The 21,913-nt window shown below is 55.7% G+C and overlaps 1 protein-coding gene across 1 annotated transcript; it reads left to right on the top strand.

Moving 5' to 3' along the window:
- Window positions 1–1,371: 1,371 nt before the first annotated feature.
- NMUR1 (neuromedin U receptor 1) lies at window positions 1,372–4,546 on the top strand. Its single transcript, XM_027890590.1, has 3 exons — window positions 1,372–1,544; window positions 2,000–2,896; window positions 4,146–4,546. Exons 2-3 carry the CDS (start codon window positions 2,002–2,004, stop codon window positions 4,544–4,546), a joined length of 1,296 nt encoding a protein of 431 aa, XP_027746391.1. The 5' UTR covers window positions 1,372–1,544; window positions 2,000–2,001.
- Window positions 4,547–21,913: the final 17,367 nt, after the last annotated feature.

Below are 21,913 nucleotides of genomic sequence, written 5' to 3' on the forward strand. Positions count from 1 at the left end.
GCTCAGCCCCGGTGGGAACGGGGAGCAAAGGTCTCTCCTGGTAGGTCTCTCCACGCTCCCTGTCCAGGACCCCTACACTGCCCGCTCGAACCCAGCCCCGACGGAGGCTCTTTCAGCTCCATTCTGCCCAGTTCAGCCTCTGTGCAGAGCGGCATGGTGCTGGGATATGCTGAATGAGGGCAGTCCCGGGAAGCCAAAGCCCTTCAAGGTGACATCCTCGGGTGGAACCGAGTCCACCTGCGCCCTGCCACCCTCGGAGGGGATGAAGAGACCGATGCATGTCCCTGTGTCCACGGACACCTGCCCGTCCCGTCCCGCGGGGTGGCAGTGCCCGCAGCCGTCTCATGGAGCGGCGGAGCGATTCGCAGCCGCCTCCCCCCTTACCCCCCGCCCTTACCCACCCACCGCCTCCTCCCCACCTCCGGGGGGTCGGGGCGGGCTGGAGAGCCCGGGACCGTGGAGCCCCCGCCCCGCAGCCCACAGCTCTTCGCCGCCGCAGGCGGAGCGGGAGCCCGTGGGCTCCGCCGGCTCCAGGAGGGTTTCGGGCAGGTGCAGCACGTGGAGGAGAGAGGAGCCGCGGGTGGAGCGGGGACACGCAGCCTCGACACGCGCCCGTGGGGCTCAGGAACGCGTGAGTACCTCTGTGTGCGCAGATCTGTGCGAGTGTGTGCGGGGGCTGCGGGGAGGCAAAGCGGGAGTGCTCCCTGCGGCCGGGGGCTGCCAAAGGACGGGGTGCCCGCGCGGAGGACAGGCTGGAGCACAGACAGACACTGGGAACGGGGAGGGAGCTGAGCCGGACGCGGAGCAAGGGGCGATGGTGCGAGCGCAGCAACTTCCTGGCACCGAAGTGTGACAGGAGCGGGCTGGAGTCACCTGTTCCACGGGGGAGCGATTCGGGTGACCCAGGGGTTGCACATCTGGAAGTGGGGACACGCCAAGAAGCCGCCGGGTCCATCTGCACGTCCCCGAGATGAGCCCCGACAACTGGGCGCTTGCACAGGCCCTCGTGCCCGGCAGTGCCGGGCGGCAGCGGGGCTGATCGATGCTTTACTCACCACCGAGGCCACGCAAATGACAAATGCCGGCGTTGCGAAGGCTCCTGGCGGGGCTGGAGACGCCTGCCTGCGCCGCCCTCCCCTGGGACTCTCGGAGTCAATGGAGTTTATTACTTTAACCTTATTTCCTCTCTCTCTGAGGAGCATCTTTTCGGCAGTGCTGCGTTGCAGATGAGGAGCCAGCCCCTGTCAGGAATAGGGGTCTCGGCACTGGCATTTGCCCAGCCAGTGGTGGGAAAGGAAGCCCCCAGCACACCCCCGGCTCACGGACCAGACTCTCAGCTCACAGAGGACAAGAGGAAGAAGGTGAATAAGGGCAGACGGCTTCTCCGAGCTGAGCTCCGAGGGGAGAGCAGCCGCAAGATTTCTTTAGCCTGCCTCTTAAGGCAGTGAAGTCTCCATCCCCTCCCACACTCCCTCCCCAGCCTGACCCTGTCCGGCGCAGGGGTGGTGGGACCTCAGCCTTCAACTGGAGCTTCTCAACAAGCCGTAAGTCCTTCTCGTGTTGGAAAATCAATTTTCCCTCAGCTGTTTTATGGTCGCCCTGCCAGCCCCTCTGCATAGCTGGTGGAATTGGAGCTAGGAGTGATTTTTGGAGTTGGCTTTTGGGGCTGTGTCCCGCTGTGCTTCCAGAGCCCTGCTGACATTTCACTGATGATGGGGTGGAGGGGCTAAGGTGGGCTGAGGAGCTGCCAGGGTTGTTTGTAGATGGGAAATGGGGCAAGAAGCACTTGGGAAGCCTGGAGGGAGCTGAGGTGGAGATTTTCCTTTGAGATTTTTGCCAAAGGAAAGGATGTGGCTGGGGTAGGATGGGTACAAGGGTGCAGAGCAATGGTGATCAGCAGCATCCTGGCACCCTGACACCAATGGGGAGAGGGACAGAGGGAGCAGAGTTAGCAAAGGAGTTGGGAAAGCATCCCAGAAACCTCCCTGTCTCTCTACAGCCATGAATCCTTACGTCAACTGCTCCAGTTCTGAGTTTCCCCTGTCCCAGCAAGACTTTCCTGTGGAGCCCATCAGTCCTGATCTCAGCAACAGGACTCACCCAGAGACCTTGTTTGACCCCAAGGATGCCAACCTGACGGAGGAGCAGCTGCGGGATAAATACCTGGGACCTCGACGGTCCAGCTTCTTTGTCCCAGTGTGTGTCATCTACCTGCTGATCTTCTCAGTGGGGGCTGTGGGCAACACACTCACCTGCATCGTCATCCTCCGGCACCGGTTCATGAGGACACCCACCAACTACTACCTGTTCAGCCTGGCCGTGTCCGACCTGCTGGTGCTGCTGCTGGGGATGCCGCTGGAGCTGTATGACATGTGGAGCAACTACCCCTTCCTGCTGGGTGCCAGCGGCTGCTATTTCAAGACGCTGCTCTTCGAGGCCGTTTGCTTCGCCTCCATCCTCAACGTCACAGCCCTGAGCGTGGAGCGCTACATCGCTGTGGTGCACCCGCTCAAAGCCAAGTACGTGGTGACCAGAAACCACGCCAAGAAGGTCATTGTCACCATCTGGGTCTTGTCGGTCGTCTGCTCCATTCCCAACACCAGCCTCCATGGGCTGCAGCCTCTCTACGTGCCAGGCCGGGGGCGAGTGCCCGATTCAGAGATCTGCACCCTGGTGAAGCCACGCTTGACCTACAACCTCATTATCCAGATCACCACCATCATCTTCTTCTTCCTGCCCATGGGGACCATCAGTGTCCTCTACCTCCTTATCGGTCTGCAGCTCAAGAGAGAAAAGATGCTGGAAGCCTTGGGAGCCAAGACCAGCAGCAGCCGCAACTGCCACAACAGCCAGGGACAGAAGAAAGTCAAGAGGAGGCAGGTCACAAAGATGCTGTGTGAGTCAATGCTGGGGATGGCAGAGCCAGGGAGTATCTCCCAAGGCTGTATTGTGAGGGTGCTGGTGGGAAACTGAGGTATGGACAGTCCAAAGCACTGAGGCTGGCTCATTCTGGAGGAAGGCTTTGGCTCTGGCTTGTGGGGTGTCAGAGCAAAGGCAGATCTGGTGGTTCCAGTCCAGCACGAGCATTTCTCGTGACAGTTCCCTCCCAGCCATGAGACCTCCCCTCCTCAAGGAACGTGCTGGGTGAGAAAGGGAAATAAGGTGGGTTGGGATGGGAAAACCTGCTCCCCTTCCCCCAGCCCAGACCTCACATGCTGGTGGCAATGATGGCATTTCCCAGAGGGGGAGGACCATTTCTGCCCAGCCCCACAACCTTTGTGACTGTGCCGAGGCAATGACCCAAATCTGAACTGGAGCAATCCTCTGTCCCCCTGCTCTGTGCTCTTGATCCCCTCCCCAGCACAGTCCCCAAAGCTTCTGGCCCCCTTACCAGCAGTGGGAGCTGGCTGCTCATGGGTAGCTGTCTCTCCCCAGCATGCTGACCTCTGCGTGCTCCCAGTCCCGTGATGGCACAGCAATGGCAGGTTGCCCAGCCCAGTCCAACAACAGGGCCAGAGCTGCTTCCCCACCATGTCCCAGACAAGTGGTAACTCTGCTTCCTCTGGCACCAGGGCTGGGAGGGGGAAAGTGGGACCTGTCCCTGCATGCCACAGAGGTGCATGGTGGCAGGGGTATGGCAGAGCAGGGGACCCCAGGACTACCTATACATCACCCTCTTTGCTTGCCATCAGCAGAGCTGGGTTATAAAAAAATCCTCAAAACCAGAGTACAAGGAAAGGTTGCAAATAGCTCTTGCTGCTTGGACTTTGCTGGTGAAGGTGGCAGGTTCCTGGGAGCTGGATGCCAATAGGGGAGCCCCCCAACTGTGTTGCACAGCCCCAGGGCTATGGCAGAGCTGCTGCTTGCAATGAGGAATGGAGATGTCTGGCACAGGAACACCTGGAGCAGCCCTGGCAGGAGGTGGTGGGAGGGAGATCCTGTCCAGACCACCCAACCCCTCCATGACAAGTCCAAAAGGCACTGGAGGGACCTTTCCACTCTCTCTCTTCCTCTCTCTCTCTTGTATTTTTAGTTGTTCTTTGCTGTGGCCAAAGCTGGGAAGTGTTTGGCCATGGACTGGAGGTCTCTGGGGTGGTTGGTGAACCCCATCCCCCCAGTAACACTGGCTCCTCATTTCCCCACAGTCGTGCTGGTGGTGGTGTTCGGTATCTGCTGGGCTCCCTTCCACACCGACCGCCTCGTCTGGAGTTTTGTCTCCACCTGGACCAGCAGCATGCTCCACATGTTCCAGTACGTCCACATCATCTCAGGTGTCTTCTTCTACCTGAGCTCGGCTGCCAACCCCATCCTCTACAACCTGATGTCCACCCGCTTCCGGGAGATGTTCAAGGAGGTGATGTGCCGCCCCGGCCACCGCCCGCCGTGGTCACGGAAATACTCGCCCAGCGTCACCCGCACCACCACCCGTAGCACCGAGTGCGAGCCCGTGCCCGGCACCAACGGGCTGCCCCTCTCCGACGCCGAGGAGTACGAGCTGGAGGACATGGAGAGGGGCCAGGCCACCACCCACACAGTGTCCCTCTGATGAAGAGTGGGAAGACACGGGAGGACTGGGACCAGTTTTCCTCACCACCAGCATCCATCTGACTGTGACACTCATCCTGTGGTGGGGAGCAGGGCAGGAGTAATGGAGGGGTCCCTGACTCTCTGGGCTCATCCCACTGGGATGCAAAGGCTGGTTGTATCGGCAGTGCTGCTCCAGGGGCATGGTGGCAATGGCCACGCTGTGCCCTGGATGCACTGCACCCACTGTGCTCAGCACTAGAGCTGGCCAAGGCATCCTTTGTGGTGTGGGGACAGTTGACTTCTATGTCAGGGATATGCAGGCAATCCCCAAAAACATCCCAGCCATGGGGATGCAGGGGCTGGTATTGGGGGTGTCAGGCACCCCAGGCTGTTTTGGGACACAGGGCTGGATGGGTGCCCTGAGAGGTGCTCATACCTGGGGTGAGACCCATGGAGGTGGGAGAGGTTTGCCTGTGATGGAGTGGGGGAAAAACAGTCTGTGGGTGCCTTCTCCCTCGAGACGTCCTCAGGGCTCTCTGGCACCAATGTGACCCTGATTTTGTGGCACATCCCTTCAGCGGGGCCAGCTGGTGTCCAGCTGCAGGGTGATGGTACAGCTCCTTCCTCCCACCCTGCATTCCCAGCCCTTTGAGGGCAAGGGAAGGAGTATGTCTGCTCTCTTCAAAGATGGAGTCTGCGGGAGAAAATACAGGACAAAAGGACAAAGGAGCCCCAGACTGCCTGTAGTGCCAAGGCACAGCTCCATGCCTGTCCTTGTGCCCCACAAATATGCTCCCCTCTCCCCTCTCTGATCATAGGTGCCACCCTCTTCTTCCTCTGCCCATCATGGCCCCCTGAACCCCTGGGGAATGTGGGGAGCCCTTCTCCATTCCTGCTGTGCACAGGTTGAGCCTCACTGAGAATTAAAAAGAGTCATTGGCTTGATTTGTGACCCGGTTGTGTCTCCCAAGACCCAGAGCTGCTCCCAGCATGGGACTGAACCTGGGCCATGCTCCTGGAGAGGGCCATGTGCCAGAGTGGTTGGTAACAGGATAATGGGCACCAGGGTGTTTCACCAAATCTCCCTGAGGGCTCGGCTGCCTCTGTGGGTCTGTGGGTCCAGGCACATTCAGGGCATGGCAGGGAGGGCATAACTGGGATGCACACATCCATCGTGGTCTCCAGGATTCTCAGGCTGAGCTGGGGCTGAGGCCTTTGCAGAGGGACGGCTGCCTCTGGAGCGGTGGCTGTCCCCAGATCAGTCTGTCCCCAGACACACAGCTCATAAAATGTCACGAAAAGGCCAGGGAGCGTGGGCTGGCTGGTCGTGCTCTCCCGGGGTGGAAGGACCCATCGATTTCCTGTCTGAGATCAATGCTGCTGACTTCCCGGTGTACACCAGGTCCTCCCGCAGGATGAAATATTGAGGATCTGAAACAGCAGCTGAGGGACTGCCCAAGCAGCTTGAGCTCTTGCTTTGCGCTACTTTACCAGCCCCAGATCCCCCTAGTCAGCTGTGGAGGCTCCCTTGGCTCAGCATCCCATGGCTTTGCCTCTGGGCAGCGTGGACCCTGTGAGGGGACCTGAGCAGAAATGCTGCAGGAGCAAGCCACAGGCAGAGCCCTGGCAGCTGCTGCTCTGCTTCCAGCCTCTTCTGAGAGGGACATCAAACGGGACTGTGGCCAGGCCAGTGAAGAAGAATGGGCAGGATTTCGAGCTTGCAAACTCCCTCCTGCCCCCATTCACTCAGTCCCTGGCTCAGAGGCAGTGCAGATGGCTCCCCTCTGCTTCCCATCCCCACAGCAGGATCTGCCATGGGCAGATCCTTCCTCAGCCCTTGTGGGTCCTGTTGGGTGCTGCTGAATGAGGGTGGGCTTTGGGCTGCAGTAACTCTGCGCTTCAGTCCTGCTGACTGCTTGCAGCCTCTCTCTGGAGGATGTCAGTGTGGCCAAGGGCATTGACATCCCTCTCTGTCTGCTGTTGCTGGTGGTACTGGCAGGGGACAGCACCCTGGCAGCCATGTGAAGACTCTTGTTCCTGTTACATGGGTGGATGTGACTGATGCCTCCTTGATGGCCATTATTGCCCCATCTCATTTCACCCAGCCACTTTCCCAGCCAGTAATCTCCAGGGAATGGCTTTTTAATAGGCAGTCAATAGTATTTTATTATGCAGTAACAGACAGGTGCCCGTGTGAAGCTTTGGGGGTACCTTGTGCTGCAAGTCGGGAGAACGTGTTTCCTTGCTCATGAGCAGCCAGGCTGTGCAAGGATGCAGCTGTGGTTGCTCCAGCTCAAGCTACTTGTCAGTGCCAGAGGACAGTGTATGTGTTCCCAGTTTTTTTTAAGGACGTTCTGGGTCTCAGTACTCCTGGAGTTGAGTTCAGAGGAGCCAGAAAGATGAGACATTGGCTTTGTCTTCATCCAGCCTTTTGTCCCCAGCTGTCCTGCTATCCCCTGACCTGGGACTTCCCATCCTTCTTGGCTACCCTAAATTCCCCTCTCTGAGATGTGGGAGGGGAATGTTCTGCTCAGGCCCTGGCATATTGGGCAGTGATGCTGAGGCTGCCCCACAACCCACTCCCCGCACACACAGCTGGGCCAGGATCACCCTGAAAAACATCCCAACAATTTGGCAAAGCTGCAGCTGCAGCGCAGTTGGTGGCACATCCTGGGTGGAGATGTGAGGGCAAACTTTGCTCCCCTAGCTGTGATTTGGTGACAGTGTGTGGAGATGTCCCTGGTTACCACGTGCCAGCCAGGCTCTCAGGAGATGCTGGAATCAAAGGCTCCCGGGCAAGTCCTTTAATCCCTTAATTAATAGTAAAATCTGCTGTCAGGGCTTGTAACCTAATGAAAAGAACTGATCTCTTCAGGGAGAATGGTTTCATGGAGAGGGTTTTACACCTCTCCATCACTAGGAAAGCAGTGGTTGATGGCTCTTGCCAGCCTCAGGCTCATTGCAGACCCCAGGAAGGGAATTATGGAGCCTGTTAGCACTGAGGACAATGTTCCCAACTGCCTCAAGCCCTCAGGGTCAGCCTAGTCCCTGCTGCCTCCCCAGTATAAATTAGAGGGATTATTCCTGTCAGGGAGGTGGTATAGAAGCAAAAAGCCCTGTGGGAAAGGGGAAGGCAGAAGCAAGGGATGGGTAAGTTGTTTCCACTTCTCCACCTATGTAACTGGCCAGGGAGAATGACTGACATTTCAGGATGGCTGCGGGGAAGGGCCATCCCAAAACAATGCCTGGGAGAACAAACATTTCAGGACCCAAGGCAGCCCAGAGGGGACAGAGCAGTGGTACATCGAGGGGCCAGGAGCCGCAGAGAGTGTGTGGATGCTGTTGCTCCACGTCTTTGCTTGGAGCTGGGAGAAGCATCTCTTTGTCCCTGCAATATGGAGCACATGGCCAAGCTGGGCTCCACGCCACCACCTCCTCTCCAAACACTTAGTTTCCGAAGAGCCATCCCCCAAAATGTGTCTCTGTCTCATCTGTCCTCCCAGACTTACAGCAGCTTCTGTCCAGCTCCTGCTTAATCACCTGCTCCCGGCTGCAAGGAGTGCTCCTGCCCCCCCATGTCCACTCAGCACCCCCACAGTGAGCGCCCATCCTCCTCCATCACCTCTGGCCCCGCTCCCAGGAGACTCCCTCTCTCCCAGCAGCTCATGGAGTTGTTTTCCCCCTGCGCTGCCGCACACCCCGAGCGACACAGTATCTCCAGAGCTTTCAGTGAAAAGATTTATCACCATAGCTTTGGGGATTAAAAAGCAATCCATCTGTGCGGCTGCCCCAGCCTTGTAAGGCTTTTTTTTTGTGCTGTGGTTGTTTGCAACAGGCATGGGGTGTTTTTTTTTTCTTTCCTTTACAGAGCCAAACTCAAGTTTTACAGCAATTGCCTTGTATATTTGTAGCCATGATAGATGGCTCCTGAGTGTGCCAGCAGATATTTTGCCGCCCCTTTTCAAGGGAAAATGGTTTCAAGAAAAGAATTGTTTTTCACTTCCTTCGCACAGTCATGGTATGGGGAAGCAGTCCCTGTCTGGGGTTGGGCAGTGGGGCGGCTTTGGGCCGCCCAGCCATGGATGTCACACAGCAACCTTTCCCACTGAGATTCCAGCCTTTGTGAGGGGGTGCAGGGAAGCAGGAAAATGCAGATGTCAGGAAACCACAGGGATGTGCTGAGTTTGAGCTTAGGCGGCTTTTTGAGCCACATTTCATTTATTTCTCTTGAATTCCAGGACAGCGGTGGTGGTGAAAAGCCAGCATCTAGGGGGAAAAACAGACAGCAAGAGATCATAGAATCATGAAATAGTTTGGGTTGGAAGGGACGTTTGAATGTCATCTAGTCCAACATCCAATGTGTATATGTAGAATTTGATTCTGCTCCTCGGGGACACCCCTGGGCTCAGCTTTTAGCCCCATGCCAGAGGCAGCCCATCTTTCTGCTGCTTCCCAAAGAGCCAGGACTCTCTCATAACACAGCTTTCAAGCAGCCTTGTGCTGTGGGGAGTCTGGGAAGAGGCGGTGTGGGGAGCACAGCCCCCCCAAGGGCCTGGATGGAGGAGCTCAGGTGCAGTTCTGGATGCTCAGGCTGACTCAGCCGCAGTGCAGCGTGACTGTCACCTGCACTGGGGGTGGCCTTCTCCACGTCACAGCAAACCCAACAGCCCTGGAGGAACCAGGCCATGTGCAGGTTAGGGATGGCGCCCCTGTACCCCACCTCTCCCTACCTTAGGGCATGCAGAGAGGAAACACGCTAGGCTAGAGGGACAAAAGACATCCCTAACAAGTGAAGGTCTGGGTGTTATTCCCAGTCTTAAATGCCACTGTCCCCATGGCAGGGTGAGGGAAAGGACAGAGGTTCAATGCACAGTGCAGTCTAGCAGGGACAACACATTAAAGCCACCGGGTACCTCACAAACATCACCTGGGGCAATGTTGAAACCCCACCTCAGTGGGTTAGAAGAGACTGCCTGGTTAGCCCACGCCTTCTCCCGTTGTGACTGTGTTGTTGCTAAAGATGACAGAATTTATGTCAGAGGAGCCTGTGTGATGCTTAATTTTGTTCATGGGGACACTTTGGTTAAGAAATGAAAGTGATGCATAATTAGCACAGCAGTAAGTGGATTAAAGCTGGCTGCATGGCAGAGCTCTGAGGCTAATGGGGACTGCTAATGACTGGCTGTGATTGCTGACAGGACTGGGGGGATTGGGCTCAGCCCCTGGGCCCCACATTGTCCCTTAATATTGTCCCTGAACAGGTCCCCAGGGCTTAGGGAGTGCAAGTAGAGGACTCTGAGACTGACCTGGAGGATAAAAGGTCTGCAAAGGACTTCCCCACAACCCACACAAGCCGTACTTAGGGTCCCAAGCATGTGTCCCAGGGGTCTGCCCTGGTCCCCTCTGTGTGATGTGGAGGGTGAGGGGGCACCAGCTCTCTGGTCATCACTGGGCTGGAATAAATTCCAGTATGAAGAAGACTGGGATACCCAGACTGGAAAAAGCTAACTTTTATCCAGTGTTATATATATAGATATATTTAGAACCAGTGAAACTGCTCTCTGACCAGTCTCTATTGTCCCTGAGCGGATCCCTGAGCGTGGTGGTGGAATTCCTGAAGGGGAAATGTCTCCTCATGGATTGGGTGCTTTTCTATAATGTCAGCTCCTCTTCAGATGTGGTTGTGAGGGCATTTGCTTCTGCTAAGGACCTGTCTGTGTCACAGAATCAGAAAGGGAACAACAGCCCTTGCCTCCTCCATTCCACCATGCCCAGATGGCATCTTCCCTTCCCTCCTGGCAGCTGGCAGTACCTGGGCTGAATCCCTCCGAAATGAGTTTGAATGAAAACAAGTAAAAACCCAAGATATGGACCCAGGCTCAGGGCTAGACCCCAGCTGTCTCTGCTGCGATGTTATTATAGCAGCAGACTTTAATTACGTGGGTTTATCACTCTTTGTGCTTATCACGGCAGCCAGGGCGAGTTTGTCTTCTCACTTCAGGACTATTTAATGTGGCACATTGCAGAAAGCTGTCTGAGAGGCATTTGGAGGCCAAATACATCTTTCTTCTTATCTTCCTTTGGCGGCTGGAGTGACTGTCTCACATTACAGACCATCTCACATTAATGATGCTGAGACTGAGCATGAGACATCCCCTTCCGCCCCCGGAGCTCGCATCAGGCACAGGATGGTCCCAGCTGGCCCTGGGGCTGAGAGCCAGGCCAAAAGCTGTATTTCACACAGCAATCAGCCTGAGGCTGCCGGGAGGTGAGGACACAGGTTCACAGTGGGTATTTGGCAGAGACTGACTGAGCGGCTTCCCCAAACAAGCCCCTCCCCATTCCCTGGCAGGGCAGGCAGGTGCCTGCAGGGGCAGGAGCTGCCAATGGGCAGCAGAAAATAAAGACACGGACATAAATCTGTTTTTCCTCAGCTCCTGTGCCTGACCTCTTCAAGGATAGCTGCTAGAAACTCTTTGCTGCCTGACATTTGCTTGTGTAGGCTCGTAAAGAAACTCAGCAACACAACCCTTCATTCCCAGCCAAGGGATACTCCCAGGGGAGAGGAAGAATCCCTGGAGTGCTGTAGCTTCATGGCAAATGGTGGACAAGGTCCTGTTTTCTCAGGGCAGGCTTTTGGCTTGTTGGTCCTGTCACTTTCAGGCAACTTCCACCTCAAAAAGCATTCCTACAGGTTCCCTGTCTCCCTTGGCTGGCTAGGTCCCACAATCCATCAGTCTCTGTGTGTCCTCTCACATGGCAGTGGTCTCAGCAAACACAAGGATGTCTCTTCCCCAGCCAGACCTCACTGTGGCAGACACCTGCTTTTCAGTGTCCTGCTTGCAGGGAGAAGTGTGAGCCCTGGCACCACTTCTCCTTTCCTGGCATCTCCCACTACTCCCATTACTGCAGCTCCCCCACCCCTCCCTAGTTATCACTGGCCCAAAGCACCCCCTCCTCTACACACCAACCCCTCCAGCACTTGGCTCAGTTTAATTCCTTTTAATTTGTCATCCCTTGCTCAGAACAGCTGGGACCAATTTGCTGCTGCTGTCACCAGAAAGAAATCAAGTTAATGACAAGAAAGACATTATAATTTAGGAGACCCATCAAGCCTCACCGCTGTATTAATAAGGAACAGGGAGGATATTGCTGCTGCCTGCTTTGCTCTTTTCTCCCACACCTACAGCCCCAAGCCATCCTGGGAGCCTGTTAGCAATACCAGGCTCAAGATGCCTTTTTTTCAGGTACTGCCTTGTATTTGCATCGTGGTGGGAGCTCTTCGCTGCTCTGGTGTTTTCAACTGATTTCTGCTCTGGCTAAAGGGAGATTCATATCTCTCTACAGCTCTTCACTTGTCCAAACTTATCCTGGCCTCCGCTCCAAATCTCTCTGATGGGACTGATTTAAACAACCTCCTTGCACAGATGGAAAAGCAAATGGCTTGAGCTGGGTTTCATTCCTATTTTTCTGTGGCAATCCTGGCTGACAGGCGGTGAGTCCATCTGGCAGGAGCCTGAAACACAACAGCAGCAAGTGCCGTGCTAAAGCATCATCTATGCGAGCTGGGAGCCCTGCGAGATGAGGGCTGGGTGAGGACTTCTTCAAACCCCTGCCATGGAAGAACAGAGACAGACAGAGGAGGCATTTCGACCGACTGTGTGTGTGATGGATCATTGAACAGCAGCAAAAAGCTAAAAGAAAGAAAACAGAGTAAATTGTGATAATTGCAATGAAAAGCACCCATTTGCACCCAGTGGGGTGAGTGAGTGAGGCAATAGAAGCATTTAAAAGTTTTTCCTCCTAAAATAGGATTCACTGTCTCTCTGGTGATTGTCTCTGTGCAGATGTAGCTGGGAGGTGTAACAGAGTTTAATCCCTATTCCAAAAGCCACTGGGTTGCAGTAGGAAACCACCCATCCTTGGAACTAAGATAGGTGTTAAACGCACCTTTCAGTACCAAGAGGGTGAAGCTCAGGCTGTGCAGCACTGCACTAATCCTGCAGGAATGACAGTGCAAGTACAGCTCAGCGCTCTTTTAGACTCACTAAGGTTTGCCTTTAGATACTTTTCCAGCAAACTGGTGTCTGCAGCAGGCACCCGGGGATGTACTTGTCTCCTCCGCTTTTGTCAGAGGTGAAAACAACTCTTGGCCCTCCACACTTGGCCAATCTGCAGGATCTTTTCAATAGCCCCTCCTGATTTTTGCCAAGGCTTTGGCAAAAGATTGGTGGCGAAACCAGGCAGGTGTTTGTGAGGGCTCGGGCTAGTCCTGAACAGAAACTTCCTGTCTCTTCTCTGTGCACAGGCAGCCTTCACCTGCAGTGTGATACAGCCACTCGAAAACTGAAGGCCAAGGAAAAAACTTGGCACCTCTGTAGGCTTTCCATTAAATTTTTCCTTCTGGACCTTTCTCCCAGTGCAATCTCCTTTTGCGGACAGGTTTGCTCCCTCAAAGGCTGTGGCTCGTCCACTGGGGATGTTTTATCACCTTCAGGGTCGGGGTGATGTAGGCCCTGCAGCAGGAGACATTTTGTGTGGAGCAGCTCAGTTTCCCTGGGAATGATGCCTTGAGCCAGGGTGAGGATGCAGGCACAGGATGAGCCCCGGTGAGGTGGTAGGACTGGTTTGGATGCTCCTCAGCCTAAAGGCACATCTGCAGCAAGCTCAGCAAGTTTAGGCATGAGGTTACGAGGCTCAGAGCCCAGAGGGTGCTGTGTTTGCAACCCATAGCAGTGATGAATCATTCTGCTCCTAAAAAAGGGTGCAGAGCAAGCACTGCTCCACAGCACAGACCCTGACCCCTGACCACCACTGCACAGGCACGTCCTGAAGCATCAGAGCAAAGGGAGACACAGGAACGTGCTTCCCTTACCCTATTTCTTTCCTAATATCCCAACAAACCCTTAGCGAGGCTGTTATACATACATTTGTACCAACATCGGTGTATTTAGGCTAACTTTGATTTCAGAAAGCCTTTTCTAGAGTAAATGCAGCAGCTCACACAGTCAGGGCTGCATTACCTGGGGAGGCGGGACACTGGGAGCACCAGTACTCTTCCTCCACCAGCTCAGTCTCTACCTTCAGCCATTTCCAAAAAGCCAGAGAGACCCTTTTCCTCATCCCTGGGGCTGTAGAAAAGTGCATTCTCTTTCTTTCCAGACTAGGTGGGGTTTTTTTTGTTTGTTTTTTTTTTATAACTCTGTAGAGAAATATACTTAAAGAGGTTCAATTTCAAGCCATGAATCACATGTTTGGAAGAATTGCAATCTCACGAACATAAATCAGGCTATAAACAGTGCTCAGAGGTTACTTACCCCACTGAGAATGACTGTAAAAAACCATACTTTTTCCAATCAACAGCATACCCTGGGAGCCCATCCTCACAGGCAAGACAGAAAGTGCCAACTACTTGTAAATTATATTCATGGACCTTTTATGGGGCAGATGCTACATTATTGGGCTATGGCAGGGCAGAGAAAGTAATGAAGGCAAATGGTACAGAGCCACCAGAAAAACAAATCAAATAAGGGTTTGACAGCATGGTCTGTACTTGGTTTTGCTCAAAGAAAATTGCAAGTTCTTTTTGTTTTCACGCTGGAGGTCAGGAAGGGCTTCGTGGGCTCCCTTTATCACTGGGCAGGGGGTTGCTGACATGGGTTTGAGAGCTTAGACGGAAATCGTGCCTCTCGTGGCTTTTTAGGCTCCAGGTGAGGTGCTGGGCTAACCCAGCGCTGTGGAGAGGCAATGCCTCACTCATGGGTGGGTGGGAAAAAACTCAGCAGATCCTTGAGAAGGATCCCCTCCTCCCATGCTGCTGCAGGTCCTTCCTTCCTCCACCTTCTGTAAATGGGCCTTATGCATCCTGCCCATCCATGGGACATGGGATTCCTGCCATGTGGGCTCTGAAGTCCCCACATGGGGTGATGCTGTACAGCCACCATAGCCATCCCATCCATCACTGGGTGAGAACCCCTTGGGAAGTGCACAATAATCACTGGCACACCATGTTTTGAGGGTCACCACTGCTATTCCCAGCAGGCAGATCACCCTCTCCAGCTTGAAACAGTGCTCACTCAGCACCATTCTGGTGTGCTTAATCCCAGGAAACGTGCAGGCTCTGCCCTGTGCTCCACATCATCTGTCATCTGCATAATAAATATACTAAAGCAGACAGCTAATTATTGGGAATATGGAGCCTGGCAGGAGGTGGGCAGACCTTCTCATGCCTTTGCCATGGCTTGTTATAAATGGGTTGCACTGCTCAGAGTTATCTTCCAGATCCCATGGCTGACAACATCCCAGAGCTGTGCTGGGGGCAGCACTGATGCTTGGAGCCCAGACTCCCATCCCCACTGCCGTGGCCTGGGGGAGCTTCCCTGGGGTAGGGGCTGCCTGCCTTCTCCATGGCCCTTCTAGACCTTCCCTGTTTCCCTGCTCCCCAGGATAAGCTGATGCTCCTGCAGGTTGTCACAGCACTAATTCATTCAGTCCCTAAGGTTTCACTACAAGCTCCCATCCTGTGTAACTATCATGTTCCTTGGGACCAGCTCGTGCCCCTTGCTTGCCACGTTATAAGCGATTATTAATGCATTAGTGTTGGGCTGCTGAACCATAATGTCTTTATAGTCAATAGCATTAAGCATTTAATTACCCAGCGGGATGAATCGATGGGCGTCTTTCTTTGCTCTACAATTAAAACTAAGCAGGAGAGATGCAGGGTAATTTTCAGTCTGCTTCAAGCTTCCTCTGCCATTTCACACGCAGGGAGATGAGCTGTTGCCATGTAAGGGATGGGAAGGAGAGGATTTTTCCCCAAGAAACCATGTTCCCACCTCCCTCCCAGGATGCACATATTATGATGACATGCCTGCCCAGCTTAATGAGACACCACTGAGTCGTTCAGGACCAGGTTTCAGGTCTGACAGCACCAGCAGTGGGGATATTATTTCTCTGAATCTTATTTTTTGCAGTCGTAGGAAGTTTGAAAGCAGTGGTTTTAACTCACATCCTGTCAGTGGGAATTTCTGCAGTGAGAGCTGGCAAGTGAAACAGCCCAGCGTACTGCTGGGATGAGGCACAAACTGCCCACTAGTAGTCTGGCTGGGACTGTACTTTTAGCCCTCCTTTTTGATGGACTTTGCTGTGGAGGAGAGACTGGAGGAGATGGAGGGTGAAATCTGGAGGGGCTCAGAGGATGACTCCTGAGCTCTGACTTTCCCCAGGTGGTCTCTACAGCTCCATACCTGCACAGGTTGCTTGAGCTCTGCAGGCACAGTCAAGTGCAAAGTGACCCCCTCCAAAGAAAAGCTCAGCTCGTGTCTGGATGTCTCGATGCAACCACAAGAGCCCTCAGGGTGGCTGGTCCCTCCCACTGGCAAGTTGAGGAAGGAGCTTTGCAAACTGCATGGATGGGGCTCAGTGGGCAACTTTACCTGGGAGAACACAGCACAGCAGCTCCCTGGGGGAATAACAAAACATTTCCCACTAGGCTAAAGAAGCCACCTGGCATGCTTTCCACTGGCACTGGTGCCTGTTTTCGAGGGCAATTTTGGCTCGTGCTCCCTGGCAGAGGCTAGGACACGTTACACTGGGGACATGTGTGTGTGTGGCTCTGCTCTCCCTGGTGGCATTTGGCTCTATTCTGGTTCTGGAGGTAAGGGGAAGCCCTGGGTTTCCATGCCAATCTGCCCTCTGCCCTCGCTGAGTGATGGGTGCATGTGGCTCCCAAGGCAGGGATGAGCTCATCCCCTCACTCAGATACAAGCACAAAAATAAGGGGAGTGGAGAGAGACTCCTGCTTTACCAGTTTGGACTCAAAAAAGATTGAATTCTTTTGATTGAGAAAGAAAATAAGAAAAAAAATCGCCTGGTTTGGTTTTGTTCCAGGCAGAGTGTCTGCCTTCTGCTGGCCCCTTGCCTGGGAGCTGCTGTGAAATGGAAATAGCCCAACCCAGACCTGGGAGCAGAGAGAGCTTCCAGCAGGTAAAATGTGAGAGAGCTGAGGCAAAGCCCCAGGTCACTGCTCCGTGGGGCTGTGCTAAGGGGCAGATGTGCTGAGCCACAAGCAAGGTGCAGACGTTTTACTTGAATGTCTTGACAGTCACCCCTGGGGACCCCGTGCTTGCCCAGATCCTGTTCCCTACTGCCCCAGCTCTGGGAGATGAACAGGATGCACAGAAATGCCTGTGCAAGGAGGAGCTTCCCCCTCTGGGCTGTCTCCACAAAAGTCCTGGAAAGCCTTACCAAGCGCTGCAGGGCAGTGCAGGGAGATGTGCAGTTGCACAGGACTGGGAGGTGAGCTGACTGCTGGTCTGGGATTGCTGAACTGGGATCACCTGTAGCTGCTCTCCAGATTGACTTGCCCTGGGTTATAAAGGCATTTGCATGCATTGCTTCAAAACACCTGCCTATTCCCATCTCACTGACTTTCTCCACTCCAAGTTTCTCCAATCCAGTGGAGAGAGAAGTGCTCCCGAGCCTTCCTCTCATCACCCAAATTGCTCTACATCTCCCTATCCTGGTTCCTCCTCTTTATCTCATACCTACTGCAAGCCCTCTTTGTTTCAGTCCCATTTGTCTCCCTCACAACCTTTTTCCAGGGCTGCACTTGTTCCTCCCACTGAGCAGAGCCAGAGGGGAGTCCCTCCTGGCTCGGAGGCTCTGCATGTCTGCATGGGCTTGCTGGGGGCTCACAGGCAGGCAGCAAGATCCTGCTGCCAGCTCCAGGCAAGGGGTGTTAGGGAGAGGAATTAAAGTGCTAAAAGGTGTATATATATGGGGAATTGGCTCCTTCTGGAAATAGAAAAGCCCTTTCCACAAAAGACCACTTTGAGGAATACTCGGAGGCCAGGGGTAGACTGAGTGCAGCATGTACGAAACTCCCTGTGTGAGTCACCAGGGCGTTTCCTTGCTCATGAACCCCAGGAAATGGCACAGGGATGTGCTGGGTTATCACCCAGCATCTGCTGGAGCGACAATTGGTACGTCTGGCTCCAGGGGCCCATCAATCCCTTCAGCATCCCACCTCAAGAAAGGATGGTCCCCAGAGAAGAAATCCCACTCTCTGCCAGGGACTGTCATTCCTGCAGCCTAATGTGTCTTGAGCTGCCCATTTCAAGGCACAGGACATGTGCTGGTCTGTGGCCACTCAAATTAAATGCCATTTGTCACAGCAAGCCCTGCGCCCTCTTCACACTCATCAGCCTTGAGGGCTCTCCTCTTGGCACGGACGGGGGATAATGAAGAAAAGACTTAATTAGAGTACCACACAGGCCCATCTCATTTGATGACCTGCATTAATCAGGGCCTGGGGATAGTTTTCTCCACCTGACAGGTATTTGAAGTGAGCTGTGCGGTTGGGAAGAAAGAGGACAAGCCTTGAGTGCCTGGCCCTGCTGAGTTACCATCCATCATCTGTTGGTACCTGCTGGCATGGGAGCAGCACAATGGGGTGAAGTGGGCACCGGTGACAGGGAAAGAGGTTTTACCAATGGGACATGGGGACACTCAAGAGGTTTTCAGCAGCACCTAGACCTGGGATGGGTAAATTTGTTTATTTGGTGGTATTTTTGCTGCCATCTTTGCCGTGCCTTATCCACATCAGGCTACTGCTCAGACCACAAAGCTGCTGAGCTTCCCTTGCCAGGGAAGCAAGGCTGGGGATGGGGAATTCAGACACACTTGATGACTTTTTTTAGCTCGTTTCCTCCTCTCTGAGCACTCGCGGGGTGTTTGCATGGAGATCCCTGATAGTTTTCTGGGAGCAAATGCCTTTACCAGCCACTTTTCCTCTCCTGACTGCAATTTGGCTACTGCTTATATCTGGTAGGTATCAAACGAGGGGCGCATCTCAGACCCTTCTCCGTGTCGCCAGATCTCCTGGGAGTGGTAAAGTAGGCAGGGCGGGATGTCCCGCTCAGCTGCGCCCACGGAGGCTGTTTCGGGGGGCCGGGTAACCCCGCGGGCTCCCGGCTGGGACAGGCGCTGCAGCCTTTTGTCACCATCTAGTGGAAACAGGTGGCCGCGACCAGGCACTGGTTGAAAAGGACGTTTGGGGACGCTCACTCCCCTCACCTGTGGTTCCTATGGGGATCCCTCGTGGGGGAGGGACGGTCACCCATTTTTCATGGCTTTTGGGAAGCCTGTTTTGCCTCGCAGCCCAGCTTCCCCTCAGCCCTGGGCAGCAGCAGCTGGGTAAGGTGTCTCCAGTGCTGCCAGGCTCTGGAGAAGCACAGGGGATGAGTCTCTGCTGTGCCAGAAACTGCAAATCCGTGGCAAATCCCTCCTGGGGTCTCCGTTAAACCAGTAAATTCCCTTTAACTGTGGAATTAGATCAACGCTCCCAAGCTGCAGACATGTCACAACAAGAGACAGCCATAAAAGGACCTAAAGTATATTTACTGCACAAATAGAGCTGTTAAACCTGCTCTTTTGGCCAAATTACACTTCTCTGATGCTGCTCTGCAGACCTCCCTTGGCCCTGAAATTTCTGGCAGTGCCTGCAGAGGAGCAGGGCTGTGCTGTGCTACTGGGCCAGCCTTGCAGTGTAGCGTGTTCCCCAAAAAAGGCTGGCCTTGCTCTATTCCAGCACCCTCCTGCGCCCTACTAGGGCTGCCCAGAGGTCTTGCCCACAGGTAGGATACAGGGATCAGCCCAGCCTAAGTGTTGGAATCTGCAATGCCCTGCCTGCCTTTCTCCCTACAGCATCCCAGGCCCTTTATGGCCACAACAGCAGCTGGCAGGGTTGGGCCATATCCAGACCTGTTCAGTGGTGCATGGATTAACACAGTGCCTGGATTAACACAGCACTGTGGGCAGAGTTGGTTCTCACTCCTCTGCACGGGGGTGCTGTGCTCCTTTCCCTGAACACTGGGTCCTGCTGCAGCCTCAGAGATACCAGCGCCAAAGACAACCTTCCAGCATGCTGCTGGGAAAAGAGCTGGAGCACAGGCCATACCGAGAAGTCCCTTGCCAGGGCTGGGAACTGAGGCTGGCCAGCTGCCACCCAGCCCCCCACCGATCCCACCATTGGTGCTGTGTTATTAGATACACGCAGTGTCCCAGCAGCCAAAACTGCCCCTGGCTGGAGCAACACTTGTCCCTTTCTCATGGCAAACCACCCCTCCCACAGCACGGGGAGGAGCCAAGGCCAGCCCCAGCACTGGCAGCAGAGCTGTACAGGCAATCATAGCAGGGGATTTTGTTGCACTACGTGCATGGCAAGGAAAGTGCAATCAGTTTTTGCTTCAGACAGATAAAAATGCCTTCCAGGTCTCTCTGTCCTCTGTCTCCATCAGTTTGCAATACCTCGGGCCACCCTGAGTCTGTGTCACTGCTTCCCCTTGGCACTCCTGCAGCACACAGTGGGACATGAGCCATGCGTGGCTATTTCATGTGCAGAGTCCAGCTGCCCTACATAAAGGGATCCCATCTGCCTGCATGTGTGACCAGGCTGGGACACAGCCCTGTTCCAGCTCCCTCCCTCCTCATACTGGCTGATAGTGGCAGGCTCTCCACAGGATGGCCTGCTCCTGGAGAGGCTGGCTGATCCCATCACCTTTTTGTGAGCAGGTGCCTTCAGATATGGCTCTGCCTGCCTGGAAATTGCCTCTCCTTGCCCAACAGAGGAGAAATAGGCACTAGGACAGTGTAGGAGCCAGTAATATTGGCCCATCTACAGCGTGTCTGTCCCTTGCTTGCAGATTGCACTGAGCAATCCAGGGGTATTCCCTCAAGGCATCAGGGCCATGCAGATCCACATTCTTTGACAATCTGCATTTTTTTTTCTTTAGGTCTCACTAGGATTTTGTGTTCCCCAAATCAGGGGCTTCTCTCAAGCAGGCCCTGGAAAGGCAAACTGGTCATACATGTAGTCATACATGCCCAAGTCAGGAGACTCCAGGAGCTGGTTGGCCACCAAGTTTGAAGTGGGAGTAGATGTAAGGCAGTGGGGAAGCCCCAGCAAAGGAGGACACTCCAGTCCACGGGGAACACAGGCAGGGGCAAGGCAGCACTCAGCCCTGCCAGCACCCTGGCAAGTTAAACAGCACTGGGGGTCATTCCTACCCTGACCTTACAACCACCGGTGTAAAATTCCACGGGACGAAACCTGGTATCTTCTTCCGATGACTGAATTCAAAAGCATTCATCGGGCAAGCACGGGCTTATTTTTTTCTCCAGCTTTGTGCCTTTTCTCCCTGACGGGAGAGGCGGAGGGTGGCAGCTGCAGGGTGCTCCTGTGCCAACTGCACCCCCGGCAACTGTACAATGACCAGCTTCTGCAGATGCTTCTTCAAGCTTGCCGGAGGGCGCGCAGTCCATCCCGAGGGCCGGCAGAGGATGCCGCGGGGGAGCGGAGCAGAGGTGGCAGAGGCAGCGCTGGGGAGACCCCAGTCCCAAAGAGTAAGGCGAAAGTGTGCTGGGGCAGGGTTCCACGGTTCCAGTGTAGCCGGGCGCGGCGCTGCCGCAGGGCAGCCCGGTGAGGGCGGGGGTTCCCGGGGGGTTCCCGGAGGGTTCCCGGGGGGTTCGGTGCCCCCGGTCTCCCGGCCCGGCCGCACCACGTGGCCGCGCCCGCCACGTGCTCTCCCGCGGCCTCGGCCACGCCCCCGCTACCCGGGCCCCGCCGCCCAATCAGCGCGCAGGCGCCGCGCTGCCTCCCCCCCATTGGCCGGCGCCCACTCCCCCCGGGCTGGCTGTGCGCCCCCCGCCCCGCAGCGCCGCGGCTGTAACGAGCCCTCCCGTTGGCCGATGGCAGGGCGCCGGCCATTGGCGGAGGGGCTCGAGGGGCGGGCGGCAGCGATTAGTCGGGCGGCGCGGCGCGCGCGGCGATTGGCCCGCGCGGGGGCGGCGTGGGCGGGGCCCGGCGCGGGGCGAGCCAAGGGGGCGGGAGGGGCGCGCGCTCGCTCTTTCGTGCCAGCGCCCGGTCCGGCCGCTCGCGCGTCCCCGCTGCTCCCGCCGCGACACCGCACCGATCCCGCCGCACCGCCCGCCCCGCTCAGCCACGAACGGCCCCGGGCGCCGCCCTTGCGCCGCCAGCCACCGCCGCCATCATGGTGAAGATCGCCAAGGTGAGGGCGCGCCGCCGGGGCGCCGCCGGCCGGGCGGGGGAGCGGGGCGGCCGCCGCCGTGGCGAGCGGGTGGGGATGGAGATGGGGATGGGAGGGCGCGGCAGCGAGGGAGCCGGGCCGCTTTTCTGCCGCTGTGCGCCCGGGCCGCGCGGCGCGTCCGGCCTGCTCGGCCTCGCCGTGAAGATGGCGGCGAGGGGAGGGGCCGCGGGCCCGGAGGGAGCGCTTCCGAGCCCCATCGCCCGTCCCGCTCCGCTGCGCTCCGAGCGGCGGGCGCGGGCGGGGGTGCGGGGCTGGAGGGTCGGGTCGGTGGCGGGGGG

The sequence above is a fragment of the Empidonax traillii genome, unplaced genomic scaffold (assembly GCF_003031625.1).
Source record: "Empidonax traillii isolate 1590-97213 ecotype Southwest subspecies unplaced genomic scaffold, ASM303162v1 scaffold292:size1342341, whole genome shotgun sequence".
Taxonomy (NCBI): Eukaryota; Metazoa; Chordata; class Aves; order Passeriformes; family Tyrannidae; genus Empidonax; species Empidonax traillii.